Source organism: Dromiciops gliroides, chromosome 2 (genome assembly GCF_019393635.1).
Source record: "Dromiciops gliroides isolate mDroGli1 chromosome 2, mDroGli1.pri, whole genome shotgun sequence".
Classification (NCBI taxonomy): Eukaryota; Metazoa; Chordata; class Mammalia; order Microbiotheria; family Microbiotheriidae; genus Dromiciops; species Dromiciops gliroides.
In genome coordinates, this window is record NC_057862.1 from 266,892,806 (window position 1) to 266,910,371 (window position 17,566).

At 36.3% G+C, this 17,566-nt stretch overlaps 1 protein-coding gene across 7 annotated transcripts in view; it reads right to left on the reverse strand.

The window, feature by feature from the left end:
• The window catches only part of FERMT2 (FERM domain containing kindlin 2), a 129,904-nt gene that overhangs the window by 10,628 nt on the left and 101,710 nt on the right, over positions 1–17,566 (reverse strand). For all 7 annotated transcript variants that reach the window (XM_043986732.1, XM_043986731.1, XM_043986730.1 and 4 more), the window contains 3 exons: positions 15,521–15,645; positions 2,140–2,246; positions 1,755–1,976 (listed from right to left, as the gene is read on the reverse strand). In XM_043986732.1, the coding sequence (XP_043842667.1) occupies positions 1,755–1,976; positions 2,140–2,246; positions 15,521–15,645 (454 nt within the window). The remainder of the gene's footprint in view (positions 1–1,754; positions 1,977–2,139; positions 2,247–15,520; positions 15,646–17,566) is intronic.

Genomic DNA, 17,566 nt, shown 5'->3' on the forward strand with positions numbered 1-17,566 from the left:
CCAAGGTCACACAGCTAGTAAGTGTAAAGTGTCTGAGGCCGGATTTGAACCCAGGAACTCCTGAATCCAGGGCCGGTGCTTTATCCACTGTGCCACCTAGCCACCCCAGAACTCATTATTTTTAAAGGGGAAAACAATATAAGTATTAAAAATAGTTCATTACCTCAGAGCCAGTGAAAAGTAATACTATCCATGCATTACTCTTTGGGATAAGTAAAATAAAAAAAATCAAGTACATTAAACATTACAACAAACATACTGTTTCTAAAATTAAAGCAGTAAGCAAAGCCTTCAATTACAATCTGCTTTTTGAATCCTTTTTCCTGGAGAGAGAAAAAAGGCACTACTGTCCAAGACTTTAGGGACTGTAGACATAAAAAAAGTATTCTACTCAAGTAGACAAGATTTATCAGATGTTAAAGCTGAGCAACTCTTTTCTTAAGACAATCAGTTTATTATTAGTTTAAAACACATATAAACCAGGCTTTATAATGTTAATCTTTGTATGAAATGTGAAATAGATTTGAGACTAAAATGAAATGAAATTTTGACAATGATTCAAAAGTATGCAATGCATCTCTGATCAATAGTGACTTACAGCAGGTAAAAAGGACTAATACATAAGGAGTAATCTAGTCCAGTGATTTTCAAATTTTTCAGTCTACAAAGTACTTTGGTAGGACAAAGCCCTACAGACACCCATCTGACCCTGCCAAATTCCTGCTTATATATTTTAAATAAATTAAATTAAAATTAAATAAAAATCAATTGGTGGGAATAATGTTATGCTAAGCCAATGAAATAAGTCACTGATGAGAGAAACAAAAGAAGAAAAGATATAATCTTTTAAAACATTACTCTATAAAAAGTGACCAAGATCCATATGACTGGGAGGGCCTTTAATATAGGCCCTGATTTAAGATTTACTGACTACAATGGTTTTATGTCCAAAACTCTAAAAGATAACTATACCATCTTAAAGATCTATAGGAAAGGGATTTCATAATTTGATTTGAACATCATTACAATGCTTGGTAGCTCTCACTATTATATTTAAGCTTATCATCTGATAATTTGATAATGATATTGGATGTATACAAATTGATAAAAGCTGAGGATATACCTTGATGGTTTTTGAAAACTTACCTTTTAGAAATTGTATCCTGTAAAAATATCTCTTTATGAATTATTTTTGAAAGAATTAAAATTAATTTATTCTTTGCTTTATCTTTCTTTTTTAAAACTAAAATCAACATTCAATAAATATCTTTAGAAATATCTTTCTTCCTTTTCTTCCTACTTTCCTTACCACACCTTCATGTGAAAATCTCATTGTAGCTTGAATCATTTGAAATGCCAAGATGAATGCTAACTGACTGAAACTTCTGAGAATTTCCATCCAAGGAAATCTATTTTATTTATTTATTTTTTGTAGGGCAATGAGGGTTAAGTGACTTGCCCAGGGTCACACAGCTAGTAAGTGTCAAGTGTCCGAGGCTGGATTTGAACTCAAGGTCCACTGTGCCACCTAGCTGCCCCCAGGAAATCTATTTTTATTAATTATTATTAAATGGATCATTTAAATCTAAGCCGAGTGAAACTAAATTTAGTTCTCTCTATCCACCCAGTATGAAACAAAGAATGCTCATTAAGATTTCTAAATAAATTTTTTTAAAAAGCTAGATTTGAATTCTAAAGACAAATATATGTTTAAAATGAAACATGACAAAAGTGTACTAAGAAGAAATGAATACCTGCTTATTTCTGTACTTCTTTAGGTATCGAGGTGACACCAAACATTCAGGATTAATATCAGTTGTGACTTGCTCTGGTATTAACTGAGGATCTGGATTCATATGTTGCATCTTCAGAAATGAAAGAATGTTCTGAACTTCTAAGTTATAAGAACTATCTGCCATAGTCTTGCCCTTGGAGGCTAATCGGCAAGCTGCCATCCAGTGTGCATACTGTTTTTCCTACAATTGTAGAGAAATTGAATAATAAAATTTAAGTAATCATAAGCAGAATGAAATTTAAATAAGCATGAAAAACATAATAAAGAGGGGTTTCATTTTATATGGACCTTATGTATGAAAGTGAGAACCAAGATTTATACTGTACTTTAAATGAAAAACTTACATTGTCACAACGAAGCCAGATTTCATTCATACCCTCTGCAACTGGAATCAGGAGCTTAATATTAAATTTTTGACCTGAAATGTTTACATCTGGAGTAACTTCACATCCTAAAATTTAAAACGAGAAAATTATTATTATTATTATTTTTAAAAACTGCAGGTCAATGTATCTTCCATACAAAATTTCAAACCTTAAGTAAACCCTCATTTTGTGGGGACTCAAAAAGTTTATTATCACTGTTATGGAATTGGGAGCAAACTCTTTAAGGATACCTTAAATTTACATTTATAGAATTCTGCTTGTGGTGCTCTTAGGTACAGTTATTTTCTTTAAGAGAGGAATTCTCACGTTATATAAGTATTTACAAATGATTTCTTTAAAAATCAATTACTTTATTTTTAAATTTTTTGGGGGGTTGGACAATGAGACTTAAGTGACTTGCCCAGGGTCACACAGCTAGTAAGTGTCAAATATCTGAGGCCAAATTTGAACTCAGGTCCTCCTGAATCCAGGACCAGTGCTTTATCCACTGTGCCACCTAACTGCCCTTCAACAACATAATGTGAATTACAAAATTTCTGGCAGCCAAGTGGCACAGTGGATAGAGGGCCAAGCCTGGAGTCAGGAAGACTCACCTTCATGAGTTCAAATACACACTTACTAAATGTATGACTGTAGGCAAGTTGCTTAACCCTATTTGACTCAGTTTCCTTATCTGTAAAATGAACTGAAGGAAATGGCAAACCATTCCAATATCGTTGCCAAGAAAATCCCAAATGGGCTCATGAAGAATCAGACATGACTGAAACAACTAAACAAAAACAACAACAACAAATTCAACTCATCATATCTTAGGAATCTGTTAAATAAAATGTATGCAACTGTATAAATGAGAACGTGGGAAAAAATGCTCAATTTCAGAATTTCTTTTTCTGGGAAAATTTTCAGGAACAAAGATTCTGTTAATTACAGGAACCAGTAATGTTGCTATCTTAAGAATAGTACAGATATGGCAAAGGCTCCAGAGAACATGCATCAATCAATATTTATTTCAGAGACGACACAGGATAGGAATCCTGTACTTTGTAGTATATGGAAGACAATATGGTAAAAGTTCCTATTTTTATAGATGTTGGGAAGGAATATACAGGTAATTGATGGTAATGCTCCTAAGGGAGTTCACAACAGAAAAATTTTATGAGGCAAGTTCAAGTGTAGCTTTACCCAAGACATCATAATTCTAATTTTCACCTGAGATTAACAGAAGAAAATTTTGAAATCTGGTATTTGTGGAAAAAACTTTAAGAATATTAAAAAATCACTACCTCTAATTCTTCTCTAAAGAAATGTCAAAGAACACATTTTTCCATGTATATATGGGATAAAAATTCATCTCTAGAATTTCTTTTAAATGTTTCTTCTTAAAATGTTCACTTCTTATTAAGTGAAAGTAATTAAGTATTTTGGTTAAAAAAGCCCACTTCTAGGCTGCAGGACATATAAGGGAGTAAAACTTTGCAAGGAGAACTTTATGAAATAATTATTGATCAGTTTAGTGATGTTAAACAAGAAAAACAATGAAACAGACAAACTGAATAAATGGTAATAATAACAACAATAGCTAACATTTATATAATGCTTACTAAAGCACTATGCTAAGTGCTTTACAGTTATCTCATTTGATCCTCACAGTTCTGGATGGCAGGCATTATTATTATTCCCATTTCATAGGTGAAAGACACTGAGGGAAATAAAGGTTAAGTGCCTTTTCCAGAGTTACATAGCTAATAATTGGCTAATGCTGAATTTAAACTCAGATCTTTCTAACCAACCTAAAGGAGGTTACATTATAATAAAAACTTGTTGGGATCAGGTGAAAGCATTAACAGTGGGAGAGAAAGGTTGTATTGTGGGCAGTAGATAGGAAACAATGGAAAATTAGACAGGAAATGATTATTAATCTGGAAGAGAGAGGAAGGGAAAGGTTTAAGTACGGAAATTAGTCTAGATAAGGAATCATCAGAGACTGCAGTTAAAAAAGAGTGAAAAGGAGAAGTGACATCAAGGAGTTTCAAGAAGTAAAACAGGGAGGAGGGAATATGGCCATAAGGCCAATAACCTACTGAAATTTTTGTAGCGAAGTGCACTGTTTCCAAACTAGCTTGTCTTCCAGGGAGTATTAACTAGTCTTTGGGATGGTACTAGCAAGTTTGTTGCATGAACTTTCATCCCATCCCCCTTACTTCTAATCTTACTTCCCTAAAATGTAGCAATGGGGAAAGAGCTGAGATGCAACAGCCCATTCCCTTTCAGAGACGTGCACCTACCTATATGTCTTTTGTATTAAGAAAGATTGTATTTAAAAGGAGCCCTGGTTCGAATCTTGGAAGCTGGTCCCTTGTGGCCAGTCCACCAATGCAGTAATTCTGCCTTGGTGTTTTTAATGATTTTTTTTTTTTGGGGGGGGGGTGAGCCAATTGGGGTTAAGTGACTTGCCCAGGGTCACACAGCTAGTAAGTGTTAAGTGTCTGAGGCTGGATTTGAACTCAGGTCCTCCTGAATCCAGGGCCAGTGCTCTATCCACTGTGCCACCTAGCTGCCCCTGCCTTGGTGTTTTAAATAAGCTTTAAATTTTTTTCTCTACCTGCATTTGCTTCATTATTAAGGAAAAAAGCCCAAACAAAGACTTTCTTTCAACAGGCCTCTATGGTCTCTATAAAAGAGAGATAAAGTCTTCTGATGAGAGGGTGAGTGTCTTCAGAAGATTTAGAATAGCCATTGTAGAGAGTGTGATGATCAGTTAGGGACGTATAAAAGGATTGCCTTGCTGAGGGCCTAATTGAGATTATATAACATAAATTTGTAGCCAATCTAATCAGTATGGTGGCAAATTACTTCATCATTCAGTAGCAGGTGAGTAGGAATAGAGGAGGGTAGGTAGTTGGAGTAATCCTGAGTTAGTACTTGAATGACAGTAAGACAAACTGATTAATGATTGGGTTAACTTTGCAAGGGAAGAAAAGTGAAGCTAGAGCAGGGTGATGGCCTGGGAAATTACTAATGAGTAGAAGGATCTGAGGTCCAAATAAAAATGTAGAATAGTTGTTAGGAGAGAGACAATGACAGAAGATTATGGCTGAATGATGGAGGACAAGGAATGTCACTTCAAAAAAGCAGTGAGGGACAGCTGGATGGTGCAGTGGATAGAGCACCAACCCTGGATTCAGGAGGACCTGAGTTCAAATCCAGCCTCAGACACTTACAATTGAGAAAACAACGGTTTTTGTATGCTTGGTGACATATCCAGCTAAGTCAAATTTTGGGGAGAGCATTTAAAGTTGAAATCAGATGGACAACAAATAACCTTGAGACAAAAATTTCAACAATATCACTCTTCTATTAATTATTGCAATCCCTACAATGGGTTTTTACCATAATGCATGTACCATTTGAGAAAATGGAGGATCCATAAGATGAAGTTACAGAGAAGAAAAAAAAAAGTGTATACACATACATATATATTCATATTTATATATGTATGTACACATATACATGCATTCATGCATATATGAAATCCAGCTGAAAATGATATAACTTTACAAGCACTGTTGGATCAATTAATTTTCAAGGTGCTCTCAAGAGAAGGCTACAAAATAATGGAGAAAATTACAGAGTGATTTTGTCAAGAAAATGTAACCAGGAAGGCACTGATAACTACCAAGTCACATGCCTTATTTATGATGGTTGATGTATTTAACATAGGGATCCTCAATTTAAAAAAGAAATCTCTCTACTGTTTATTGATATCAAATATTCTCAGACCAGGTATACTCTCTGGTTCTTTTAAATTCATAAAAGAATAATCTATATGACACATATAACTATACAGAAATAACTTTGTTCAATAATCCACGGAGAACTGACATCGAGGTGTTAAACCTAAGATGTTTGCCCCTGCTATGGTAAATGTTCCGTTTAAGGAGCAAAGGACTCTTTATTGATCTCCAAAGGCATATTCTAAAATATTTTACAAAATTCCCTGAGCAACAGGACATTAACATTTTTTATTGATATCTTTTGTTTTTATATAATTTCTGAAAATATCCCTCCCCTTTTCCTGACCATAGTTTCTTTAAAAATTGAAGAAAAAAAGAATAAAAGTAGTTTTGGTAGAACTAATCAATACATCAACTGTGTCAGACATCCATGGGTGTCTGAAGGGAAGTTATGAGAAGGAAGGGAGGTATATTTTCTCAACTCTTCTTAGGGCCAAGGTTGGTAATTATAGTCAGTGAGTCAAGAAGTATTTATTAAGTATTGACTAAGACCCAGGTACTGCGTTTAACACTGGGGATACAGAGAAAGCCAAAATCAGTTTCTGCTCTCAAGGAGCTAATATTCTAACAGATGAGGCAACATGTATATAAGTATATACAGTATAGATGGAAGGTAATCTTAGGTGGGAAGCTGAGGGGATTGGGAAAGGCCTATTGCAAAAGTGAAGAGAGAAAGATCATTCTGGGTATGAGGAGAGACAGTGCAAATATCATGTTGTTTGTGAGTAATAGCAAGTAGGTCACTGTAGTTAGATCACAGAATACATATGGAGGGGACCAAAAAGTATATAGATAGAAAAGGGAAAGGTTGTCAAGGGTTTTAAATGCCAAACAAAGCATTTTATAGTTAATCCTGGAGGAACAGGGAATCACTGGATTTGACTGAGTATCAGAGTAACATGGTCACTGTGGAGGTTGTGTGGAAGATTTATCAAGAGTAAGGAGACTTGAGGGAAGGAAACTGGTGAGAATCCTACTGCAGTAGTCTAGCTGTGAGATGATGAGAGTCTACACCAGAGTGGTGACTATCCAAGTGGAAAAAAAAAACGACATATGGAGATGTTATAAAGGTAGAAGATTTGACAATAAATTGGATATATGGAACGAGTGAGAGTGAGGAGTCAGAATAAAATAGGTTTTAAGATTAGGTGATTGGGAAGATGGTAATATCTAAGTAGTAATATAAAAGGTGAGAAGAATGAAGGATTTGAAGAGAAAGATGAATTCTAATTCTGACATGCTGAGTTGGCTGAGTTGGTGTTGTGAAACTAGAGCTTAAGAAAAAGATTAGGAGGCTACATATATAGATCTAGGAATCATCTTATGATGATGACTAAACCAATGGAAGATGACGGGATCATCAAACGAGGAAGAAGAAAAGAGAAGAGGGAACCAGGATGTCTCACTTGGGGGACATTCATGGTTCATGGCATGAAATAGATGACTAAAGAGACTAAAGAATGGTCAGATGGGTAGGAAAAAGAACTAGGAGAGAGCAGTGTCACAAAAACCTAGAGAGGAAAGAGTATCTAGGAGGAAGGGATAAATTTTTTTCAAATGTTGCAGAGAGGTCAGGGAGGATGAGGACTGAGAAAAAGCCATTCCAATTGGCAATAAGGAAACAATGTTCATTTTGGAGAGGAAAGTTTCAGTGAATAATGACACAGGAAGCCAGAGTGCATAGGGTTAAGAGCAGAGGAAATAGGAACAACTAGAATAGACAGTTTTTTTAGCTATCTCGGGCTGAGATGGGGATGGTAGAGCCAAAGAAGAGTTTTTTCTTTTTCTTTACTTAATAGTATTTTATTATTTTTTTAAATAAGATTTTTTATTCCAAATTTTTCTCCCTCCCTCCTCTTTAAAACAGCAAGCAATCAGAGGTTATACATGTACAACAATCATGTTAAACAAATTCCCACATTAGGGAAGAGGTTTTTTTAAAATAAGGATGAGGTTGACATGGACATGATTTTAGGCAACAAAAAAAAGTAGCCTTTTAAAAAAGAAGACACCAGGGGCAGCTAGGTGGCGCAGTGGTTAGAGCACTGGTCCTGGAGTCAGGAGTACCTGAGTTCAAATTCGGCCTCAGACACTTAATACTTACTAGCTGTGTGACCTTGGGCAAGTCACTTAACCCCAAATGCCTCACCTAAAAAAAAAAAAGACACAGAATGATAGAGGGAGTGGGAGGCAATTTGCTAAAGAAGACTGAAGGGGATGGGACCAAGGGTACATTTAAAGGAGCTCACTTTGGCAAAGAGAAGGATCACCTCTTCCAAAAGATAGGAAGACACAGTGGAGAAAGAGGTTTGAGCAGTATAAGGTAAGGAAGTGGAGAGGAAAGAGAATTTTTGGTGAATGGCCTGAATTTTTTCAGTGCATTATGAGGTGATGTCTTCATGGAAGGTGTGGAGTTTGGAAAGATGGACTGAAGGTTGTGGAGAGTGGAATGCCTAGTCACAGTGAGGGTTCAGTTGATATTACATAACATATTTTTTCACAGACCCAGTCAGCAGTTTTGTGATTTTTTTCTAGCTCTGTTCAGGAATACACAACTAGGACTGAAGGGGGCACAGGTGGTAGGAATCCAGCATGGAGTTTGACAAGGAGGCAAGAGATTTGACAAATGTACAGCTGATAGTGTTAATGGGAAGTTACTGTAAGAGTGACAGTAAGAACTGGAAATCAAAGGAATGCCCATCAATTGGGAAATGGCTAAGCAAGCTGTGGTATATGATGGTGATGGAATATTATTGTGCTGTAAGAAATGACAAACAGAGTGACTTCAGAAAGGCCTGGAAAGATTTTTATGAACTGGTGTATGGTGAAAAAAGGTAAACAGGAAAGAAAAACTTGTTATTCAATAAGGTTAAACTGTTTACATTCCTATATTGGGAAGATGATACTTATTACTCTTTTTTTTTTAAAAATTTTTTTTTTATGGGGCAATGGGGGTTAAGTGACTTGCCCAGGGTCACACAGCTAGTAAGTATCAAGTGTCTGAGGCCGGATTTGAACTCAGGTACTCCTGAATCCAGGGCCGGTGCTTTATCCACTGCACCACCTAGCCGCCCCGATACTTATTACTCTTAAGAACTATATCTCTATTAGGGAATTAGAAGGAGTATACATAGAGGGTGAGGGTATACATTGACTTTGATGTGATGATATAAAAAAATTAAGGGATTAAAAAAATGATTGTACTGGGAGAAGAGAATGGAGGGGCAGAATGCATAAATTATAGTATATGAAGAGACATGAAAGATGTACTTCAGTAGAGGGAAAGAAAGGAGGGGCTGGGCATTATCTGAAGTTTACTTTCATTGGATTTGGCTCAAAGAGTAGACACTCTCAGTTGGGTACAGAAATTTATCTGATCCTACAGGGAAGTAGGAGAGGAGGGCAAAAGCAAAACACTGGTGTGGAGGGACAGGGTGTGTGTATGTGTGTGTGTGTGTGTGTGTGTGTGTGTGTGAGAGAGAGAGAGAGAGAGAGAGAGAAAGGGGGAGGGAGAGAGAAGTATAAACAGAGAGAAAAATAGGATGGAGGGAAATACACAGTTAGTAATACAGTTAGTAATCATAATTGTGAATGTGAATGGAATAAACTCTCCCATAAAATGGGAGAGCAGAGTGTATTAAAAACCAGACATGAAACATATTTGAAGAATATACACAGAGTAAAGGTAAAAGGCTGGAGTAGAATATATTATGCTTCAGTGGAAATAAAAAAAAAAAAAGGCAGGGGTAGCAATCCTGATCACAGACAAAGCAAAAACAAAAATAGATCTAATTAAGAGACAAGAAAGGAAACTACATAATACATGCAGGGGACCATACATATAAACATATATGCACCAAATGTTATAGCATACAAATTCTTACTAATGGAGGACCTCAACCTCCCCCTCTCAGAACTAGATAAATCTAATCACAAAATAAGAAAGAAGTTAAAGGTGAAGAAGGAGTTCTACCAAATTCGTTTTATGACACAAATATGGTGGTGATACCAAAACCAGGCAAAGCAAAAACAGAGAAAGAAAATTATAGACCAATCTCCCTAATGAATATTGATGCTAAAATCTTAAATAAGATATTAGCAAGGAGATTACAGCAAGTGATCACCAGGATAATACACTATGACCAGGTGGGATTTATACCAGGAATGCAGGGCTGGTTCAACATTAGGAAAACTATTAACATAATCAACCACATCAATAAGAAAACCAACCAAAATCATATGATTATCTCAATAGATGCAGAGAAAGCTTTTGACAAAGTACAGCACCCATTCCTAATAAAAACACTAGAGAGTTTAGGAATAGGGGGAGCTTTCCTTAGAATAATAAACAGTATCTACCTAAAGCCATCAGCAAGTATTATATGCAATGGAGATAAATTAGAGGCCTTCCCAATAAGATCAGGGGTGAAACAGGGATGTCCATTATCACCCCTATTATTTAATATTGTCCTAGAAATGTTAGCTTTAGCAATCAGAGAAGAGAAAGGAATTAAAGGAATTAGAATAGGCAAGGAGGAAACAAAACTATCACTCTTTGCAGATGATATGATGGTATACTTAAGGAATCCTCGAGAATCAAGTCAAAAATTACTTGAAACAATTAACAACTTTAGCAAAGTAGCAGGATATAAAATAAATCCACATAAATCATCAGCATTTCTATACATGACCAACAAAGTCCAGCAGCAAGAGATAGAAAGAGAAATTCCATTTAAAGTAACGGTAGGTAATATAAAATACTTGGGAGTCTACTTGCCAAGACAAACCCAGGAACTCTATGAACACAACTACCAAACACTCTTCACACAAATCAAATCAGATCTAAATAATTGGAAAGATATCAATTGCTCATGGATAGGCAGAGCTAATATAGTAAAAATGACAATACTGCCTAAATTACTTTACTTATTCAGTGCCATACCAATCAGGCTACCTAAAAATTATTTTATACAGCTAGAAAAAATAATAACAAAATTCATCTGGAAAAACAAAAAATCAAGAATATCCAGGGAAATAATGAAAAAAAATTCACAGGAAGGTGGGTTAGCGGTACCAAACCTGGAGCTTTACTATAAAGCGGCAGTCATCAAAACTATCTGGTACTGGCTAAAAAATAGAGTGGTAGATCAATGGAATAGGCTAGGCTCAGGAAATGCAGTAGTAAATGACACTAGTAATGTAGTGTTTGATAAACCCAAAGACTCCAGCTTCTGGGATAGGAACTCAGTATTTGACAAAAACTGCTGGGAAAACTGGAAGATAGTATGGCAGAAATTAGGCTTAGACCAACATCTTACACCTTATACTAAAATAAGGTCAAAATGGATACATGATTTAGACATAAGAGGTGATACCATAGGTAAATTAGGAGAGAAAGGAATAGTGTACCTATCAGATCTTTGGAAAGGAGAACAGTTTTTGACCAAACATGAGATAGAGTATATTATAAAATGCAAAGTGGATGATTTTGATTATATTAAATTAAAAAATTTTTGTACAAACAGAAGCAATGCATCCAAAATTGGAAGGGAGGCAGAAAGCTGGGAAACAATTTTTGAGGCCAGTGCTTCTGATAAAGGCCTCATCTCTAAAATATATAGGGAATTAAATCAAATTTATAAGAATCCAAGTCATTCCCCAATTGAGAAATGGGCAAAGGATATGAACAGGCAGTTTTCTGATGAAGAAACCAAAGCTATCTATTCCCATATGAAAAAATGCTCTAAATCTCTAATGATTAGAGAGATGCAAATTAAAACAACTCTGAGGTACCACCTGACACCTATCAGATTGGCTAAAATGACAAAAAAGGAAGATAATAAATGTTGGAGAGGCTGTGGGAAAATTGGAACACTAATGCATTGTTGGTGGAACTGTGAGCTGATCCAACCATTCTGGAGAGCAATTTGGAATTATGCCCAAAGGGCGATAAAGCTGTGCATACCCTTTGACCCAGCAATCCCACTTTTAGGTCTTTTGCCCAAAGAAATCATGGAAGGGGGAAAGGGACCCACATGTACAAAAATATTTATAGCTGCTCTTTACGTGGTAGCAAGGAATTGGAAGTTGAGGGGGTGCCCATCAATTGGGGAATGGCTGGACAAGTTGTGGTATATGAATACAATGGAATACTATTGTGCTGTAAGAAATGATGAGCAGGAAGAGTTCAGAGAAACCTGGAGGGACTTACGTGAGCTGATGATGAGTGAGATGAGCAGAACCAGAAGAACATTGTACACAGTATCATCAACATTGAGTGTTGACCTACTGTGATGGACTATATTCTTCTCACCAATGCAATGGTACAGAAGAGTTCCAGGGAACTCATGATAGAAGAGGATCTCCAAATCCAAGAAAAAAAAAGAAAGAAAGAACTGTGGAGTATAGATGCTGATTGAACCATATTATTTCTTTTGTTTTGGGTGCTGTTGGTTTTTTTTTTTCTATTTTGAGGTTTTGCATCACTGCTCTGATTCTTTCTCTTGTAACAGGATTAATGCAGAAATAGGATTAATGTTATTATGTGTATATATATATGTGTGTGTATATATATATCTATATGTATATGTATAGATATATATAGATATAACCTATATCAGATTACCTGCTGTCTAGGGGAGGGGGGAGGGAGGGGAGGGAGGGAGGGAGAAAAATCTGAAATTGTAAAGCATGTATAAACAAAAGTTGAGAACTATCTTTACATGTAACGGAAAAAATAAAATATCTCAAAAAAAAAAAAAAGAAGTTAAAGAAGTAAATGGAATTTTAGAAAAGTTAGATATGATAAACCTCTGGAGAAAATTGAATGGGGAAAGGAATATAACTTTTTCTCAGTGGTACAGAGGTAAGAGTCATCATAAAAACATGTCCTTATCCTAATGTAGGGATTAAAAGTTAAGTGATAGGGGCGGCTAGGTGGCGCAGTGGATAAAGCACCGGCCTTGGATTCAGGAGTACCTGAGTTCAAATCCGGCCTCAGACACTTGACTTACTAGCTGTGTGACCCTGGGCAAGTCACTTAACCCCCATTGCCCAGCAAAAAAAAAAAAAAAAAAAAAAAAAGTTAAGTGATAACTAAGGCCTTTTATTAGAGAGCCTTAGATAATTGGGAAAATGGTTCAACAAATATTGTTTCATTATAAGGAAATGATGAGAGGTGACTTCATCAAATCCTGGGTAGTATGTATGAACTGATTGATGCAAAGTGAAATAAGCAGAGTCAGAAGAAATTAAACCAGTATAAGGGTAAGATAAAGAGAAAACAATTCTGAAACTAATGAATACAAAGAATCAAGCCTCCAGGAGACCTGAAAATGCTTTAAACATTACTCTTTTTCATACAGAAAGTGTGGACAACAGATGGAAAAAGGAATATTTTTAGACGTGGCCATAGTGTGGGTTAACCTCCACTTCCCCAGTGTGGAGGGAGAATTTGGGAGGAAGAAAGTAAGGTTAATGGGAGTTTTTGTTAGTAAAAATAGTCTTAAGGAGTCGTAATATTTCAGATTCACTCAAGGGAAGATCAAATACTATGACTAAGCCTATAATCCAAAGAGATATAAGAAAAAAGAAAAGGTGCACTTACATTTACAACAATATTTACAAGCAGGTCTTTTTGTTCTGACAAAGACTGGAAATTAAGGGTTTGCCCATATACTAGGGAATGGCCAAACAAATTATGACTTATGAATGAAATGCATCATGCCAAAAGAAATGGTAGAGGAGATAGATGATTTCAGAAAAACCTGAGAAGACCGATCTCAATAAGTTCTGAAATGAAATGAACTGATGCAGAGTGGACTGAGCAGAACAATGTTGTAAAAATGAGCAACTCTGAAAGAATAAGAACTCTGATCAATGCAATGATCAGTCATGATTCCAGAAGACTGATAATGAAGAATGTTACCTACTCCTTAATAGAGAGGTGATGGACTAAACATACAGAATGAGATACAAATTTTTCGACATATGTGGCCAATATGGGATTTGTTTTGCTTGATTACACATATCTATTATCAGGGTTTTTGTTTTTCTTTTTTGTTAGGCTGTAGATGATGGAAGTAGAGGTTGCGAGAGAAAATAAATGTTTTTCATTAAAAAATAACTTAGGTTTGCAAAGTGCTTTACAAACATCTCATTTATTTTATTTTGTTTTGTTTTTTCTTTGTTTTTTTGTAGGGCAATGGGGGTTAAGTGACTTGCCCAGGGTCACACAGCTGTGTGCCAAGTGTCTGAGGCCAGATTTGAACTCAGGTACTCCTGAATCCAGGGCTGGTGTTTTATCCACTGCACCATCTAGTTGCCTCCTCATTTTATTTTTACAACAACTCGGAGAATAGGCACTATTATTATTCCCATTTTTATAGATAAGGAAACTGAGGCAAATGGAGGTTAAGTATCTTGCCCAGGATCCAACAACTAATAAGTGTCTAAGGAAGAATTTGAACTTAGTTCTTCCTGACTCCAAGTCTATCACTCTACCCACTGTATCAACTACCTGCTTTTTGTCCTTTTTGATTTCACTTTGAGAGGGACATAGGGATATGACCCTCCACTGAGATGGAAAGTGCCCCCCCTTCGGCCTAGTGATCTAATCTCAAAGTCTTAAAGCCACTTAGAGCCCCCTATTTCTCTCTCTCTCTGTTTTTTCTCTGGAGAGAGGCAATAATGGGAAGCTACTATCCCCCTTTTTAAATATAGGCATATCAACTTAAAAATTGTTTCAAAGAGTCTGCACCGAGACATTACATAGACATGATAAATTTTTGCAGAAACAGAAAATGTTGCAAAATAATTTATCGCTGAACATTCCAGGAGAATGATTTATTGCTGAACCCAATTACCGCATTTTGCTCAAATTAGATGTCTGTCAAGAGTATAAAAACTGCTTGGTTTCCTAATCCCAGTGTGTCACACCTCCTGGTTGTCCCAGTGAGTGTGGTACACCTTTCTTTCGAAAGAAATAAAATCAATGCTTTGGCCTCCTTTCTCCTCGAGTCTCTATTACAGGGGTCAGTGGGTGTACTTCCCATCCCACTCAACTTCTAAACACCTCCAAAAAGCAAAAAAGTCTGCCCAACCACTCTGCCTCCCAATAGTAAATAGGCTTTGTATTAGGAAATATGTAATGTATATTTTTAGAAACAAACAATGATTGCAAATTGAAAAATTTAAATTAGATAAAGCACTGCAAATTTCACAAGAAAAACAAAAGGTTTCAACAGGTATAGCTTCACCTGACAACTATAAAAGAGAATGAAAATTCATGAAGAAAAATAAGTATCATTGTCTCACATCTATAAAGACAGCTGTGTGGCCTTGGGCAAGTTACTTAATTTACTAGGCCTCAGATTCTCACATGTAAAATGAAGGGTTAAACGTAGATGATCTCTAAGGCCCCTTCCAGCTCTCTATCTATAATTCTATAGATTTACGTGAGGAAGAAGTGGAAGAGTACAAAAGACCACGTGAAAGTGAGAGATCAAATGCACATCCAGGCACGTGTAAATGAAAGTTTTCTTTACCTCTCAGGTTCATTTGGTGAGCAGGAGTTCCACTGGATTCCTCCTTACTTTTATAGCAAGAAATAGATGTATCTTTAAAGGTGCACCAGTACTGCTTATAACCTTTTAGTGTCAACTTCTTAGGCCTGTGTATGAAACACAATTCAGGAAATTATAAAAATTAGCAGTTTATTAAAAAGTAAAGTTCTGGTAGCCAAAATTTATATAAAAGGATACTGACAAATGTATTAGTCTTCTAAGCTATCTTAGAACAAATAAAACTCTGTAAGAGAAGTTATTATTCTCTAAGTTCTAGGAATAAACACATTTTGCATTCTTTTGTAATGAAAGATTTACCCTGGCATGGAAGTCTCATACCCTAATACCTCTAATTTTTAGCAGAATTCGCAGGAAATAAACAGAAACTTGGATGGAAATGTTTACCAAGAACCAAATAATAAATATTTTCCTAAACTAAGAATCACCTTAAAGAATGATAATTTGATGTTTACAAAACCTTTTACACGTATTTTCATTTGATCTTTCTAACAACCCTGTGAGGTCAGAATTAAAGGCATACCCCAGTTTTGCAGATGAGGAACCTGGAGCTCAGAGAAGTGAAATGATTTGCACGAGACTACTAGAAAAATAGCTAGAAAATACTGGAGTTGAGATTTGAATGTCTCTTTCTTGAATGTCTAGGTTGAAGTCTAGCATTCTTTCTACTATACTATAAAATGTTCCTGAAATTCTGGCTGGAACAATCTTATTATGACAAGAGGCAAGTGCTTATAATAATAATAATAATCCAAATAATTTCAGATTTTAATCACTGAAGGACACTAAGAAATTCTGGAAATGGGATTCCTGCAACACTAAGTTTAATAAAAGTTATTTCTTTATCAAAAAGTTTTATTATTTAACTGTACATTTCCATTGATTATTTTTCTTTAAAACTGTAGCAATATTCCTATATTATTAAAGCAGTAATTGGGCTACTTAGTTCAAGAGGAAGGTGCTACTGAAGTCCAAGTCACAGGCTAGGATACTGTATGAACAAACTATCTTTAAATTAAAAAAAAAATTGGGGAGGGGGGGACAATGAGGGTTAAATGACTTGCCCACGGTCACACAGCTAGTAAGTATCAAGTGTCTGAGACCAGATTTGAACAAGTCCTCCTGAATCCAGGGCCAGTGCTACTGAGTTGCCCCTCAAGCTACTCCAAGGTGAACAGTCTCATAACTGTAATTTACAAAAGGAAAACCAGGCAAGGGGATGTGAAAATCATAAGTCTGGGGGAGGCTGTAATTGAACCTATTCCCTACCTTTACCAGCACCTTTCTTATAAAGTCTACTATTCTCTTTGCAACTACCTTATGTCATTCCTAGGCATGCTCCCAGTAGCATTAAGAGGTTGGGGTTAGGGGTTCCCAGGATATTGCTGAGATGGTGTGATGGTCTGGTCTGAGAAGCCTTCTAATTTGCTCACTCCTACTTATTTATTCCTTTGTTGTATTCAAGAGTTATGCCCAATGCTTCTTGGGCTAGGTGCCAGGTGGCGCAGTGGATAAAGCACCGGTCCTGGATTCAGGAGGACCTGAGTTCAAATCCAGCCTCAGACGCTTGCCACTTGCTAGTTGAGTGACCCTGGGCAAGTCACTTGACACTCACTGCCGCCAAAACAAACAAACAAAAAACCAAAAGTAAATGAAATTCTAGTACCTCCTGCCTCCCCATCCCTGCCACGTATCCACTGTATGACCTTAGGCAAGAGTCTTAACCTTTCTAGGATTCAGTTGCCTCTTGTGTAGACTGTGGTTAATATCCAAAGTCAGGGGGCCGAATCAGATGATCTCTTGATGACCCTTCCTTAGACGTTAACTATGTTTCTATATGGTTTTTGTGAGCCTTGGGAGTATAGTGCCCCAAGGGTCTCCATCTTCCCTTATAATAGGGACTACCTTGCAGACTGCCAAGAGGTAAACTCTAAAATTTTCACCCTGAAATCGCTACAGTCCTGGGGATTGTAGGGCCAATCTAGGTCTGCACATGCACTGATCAATTGG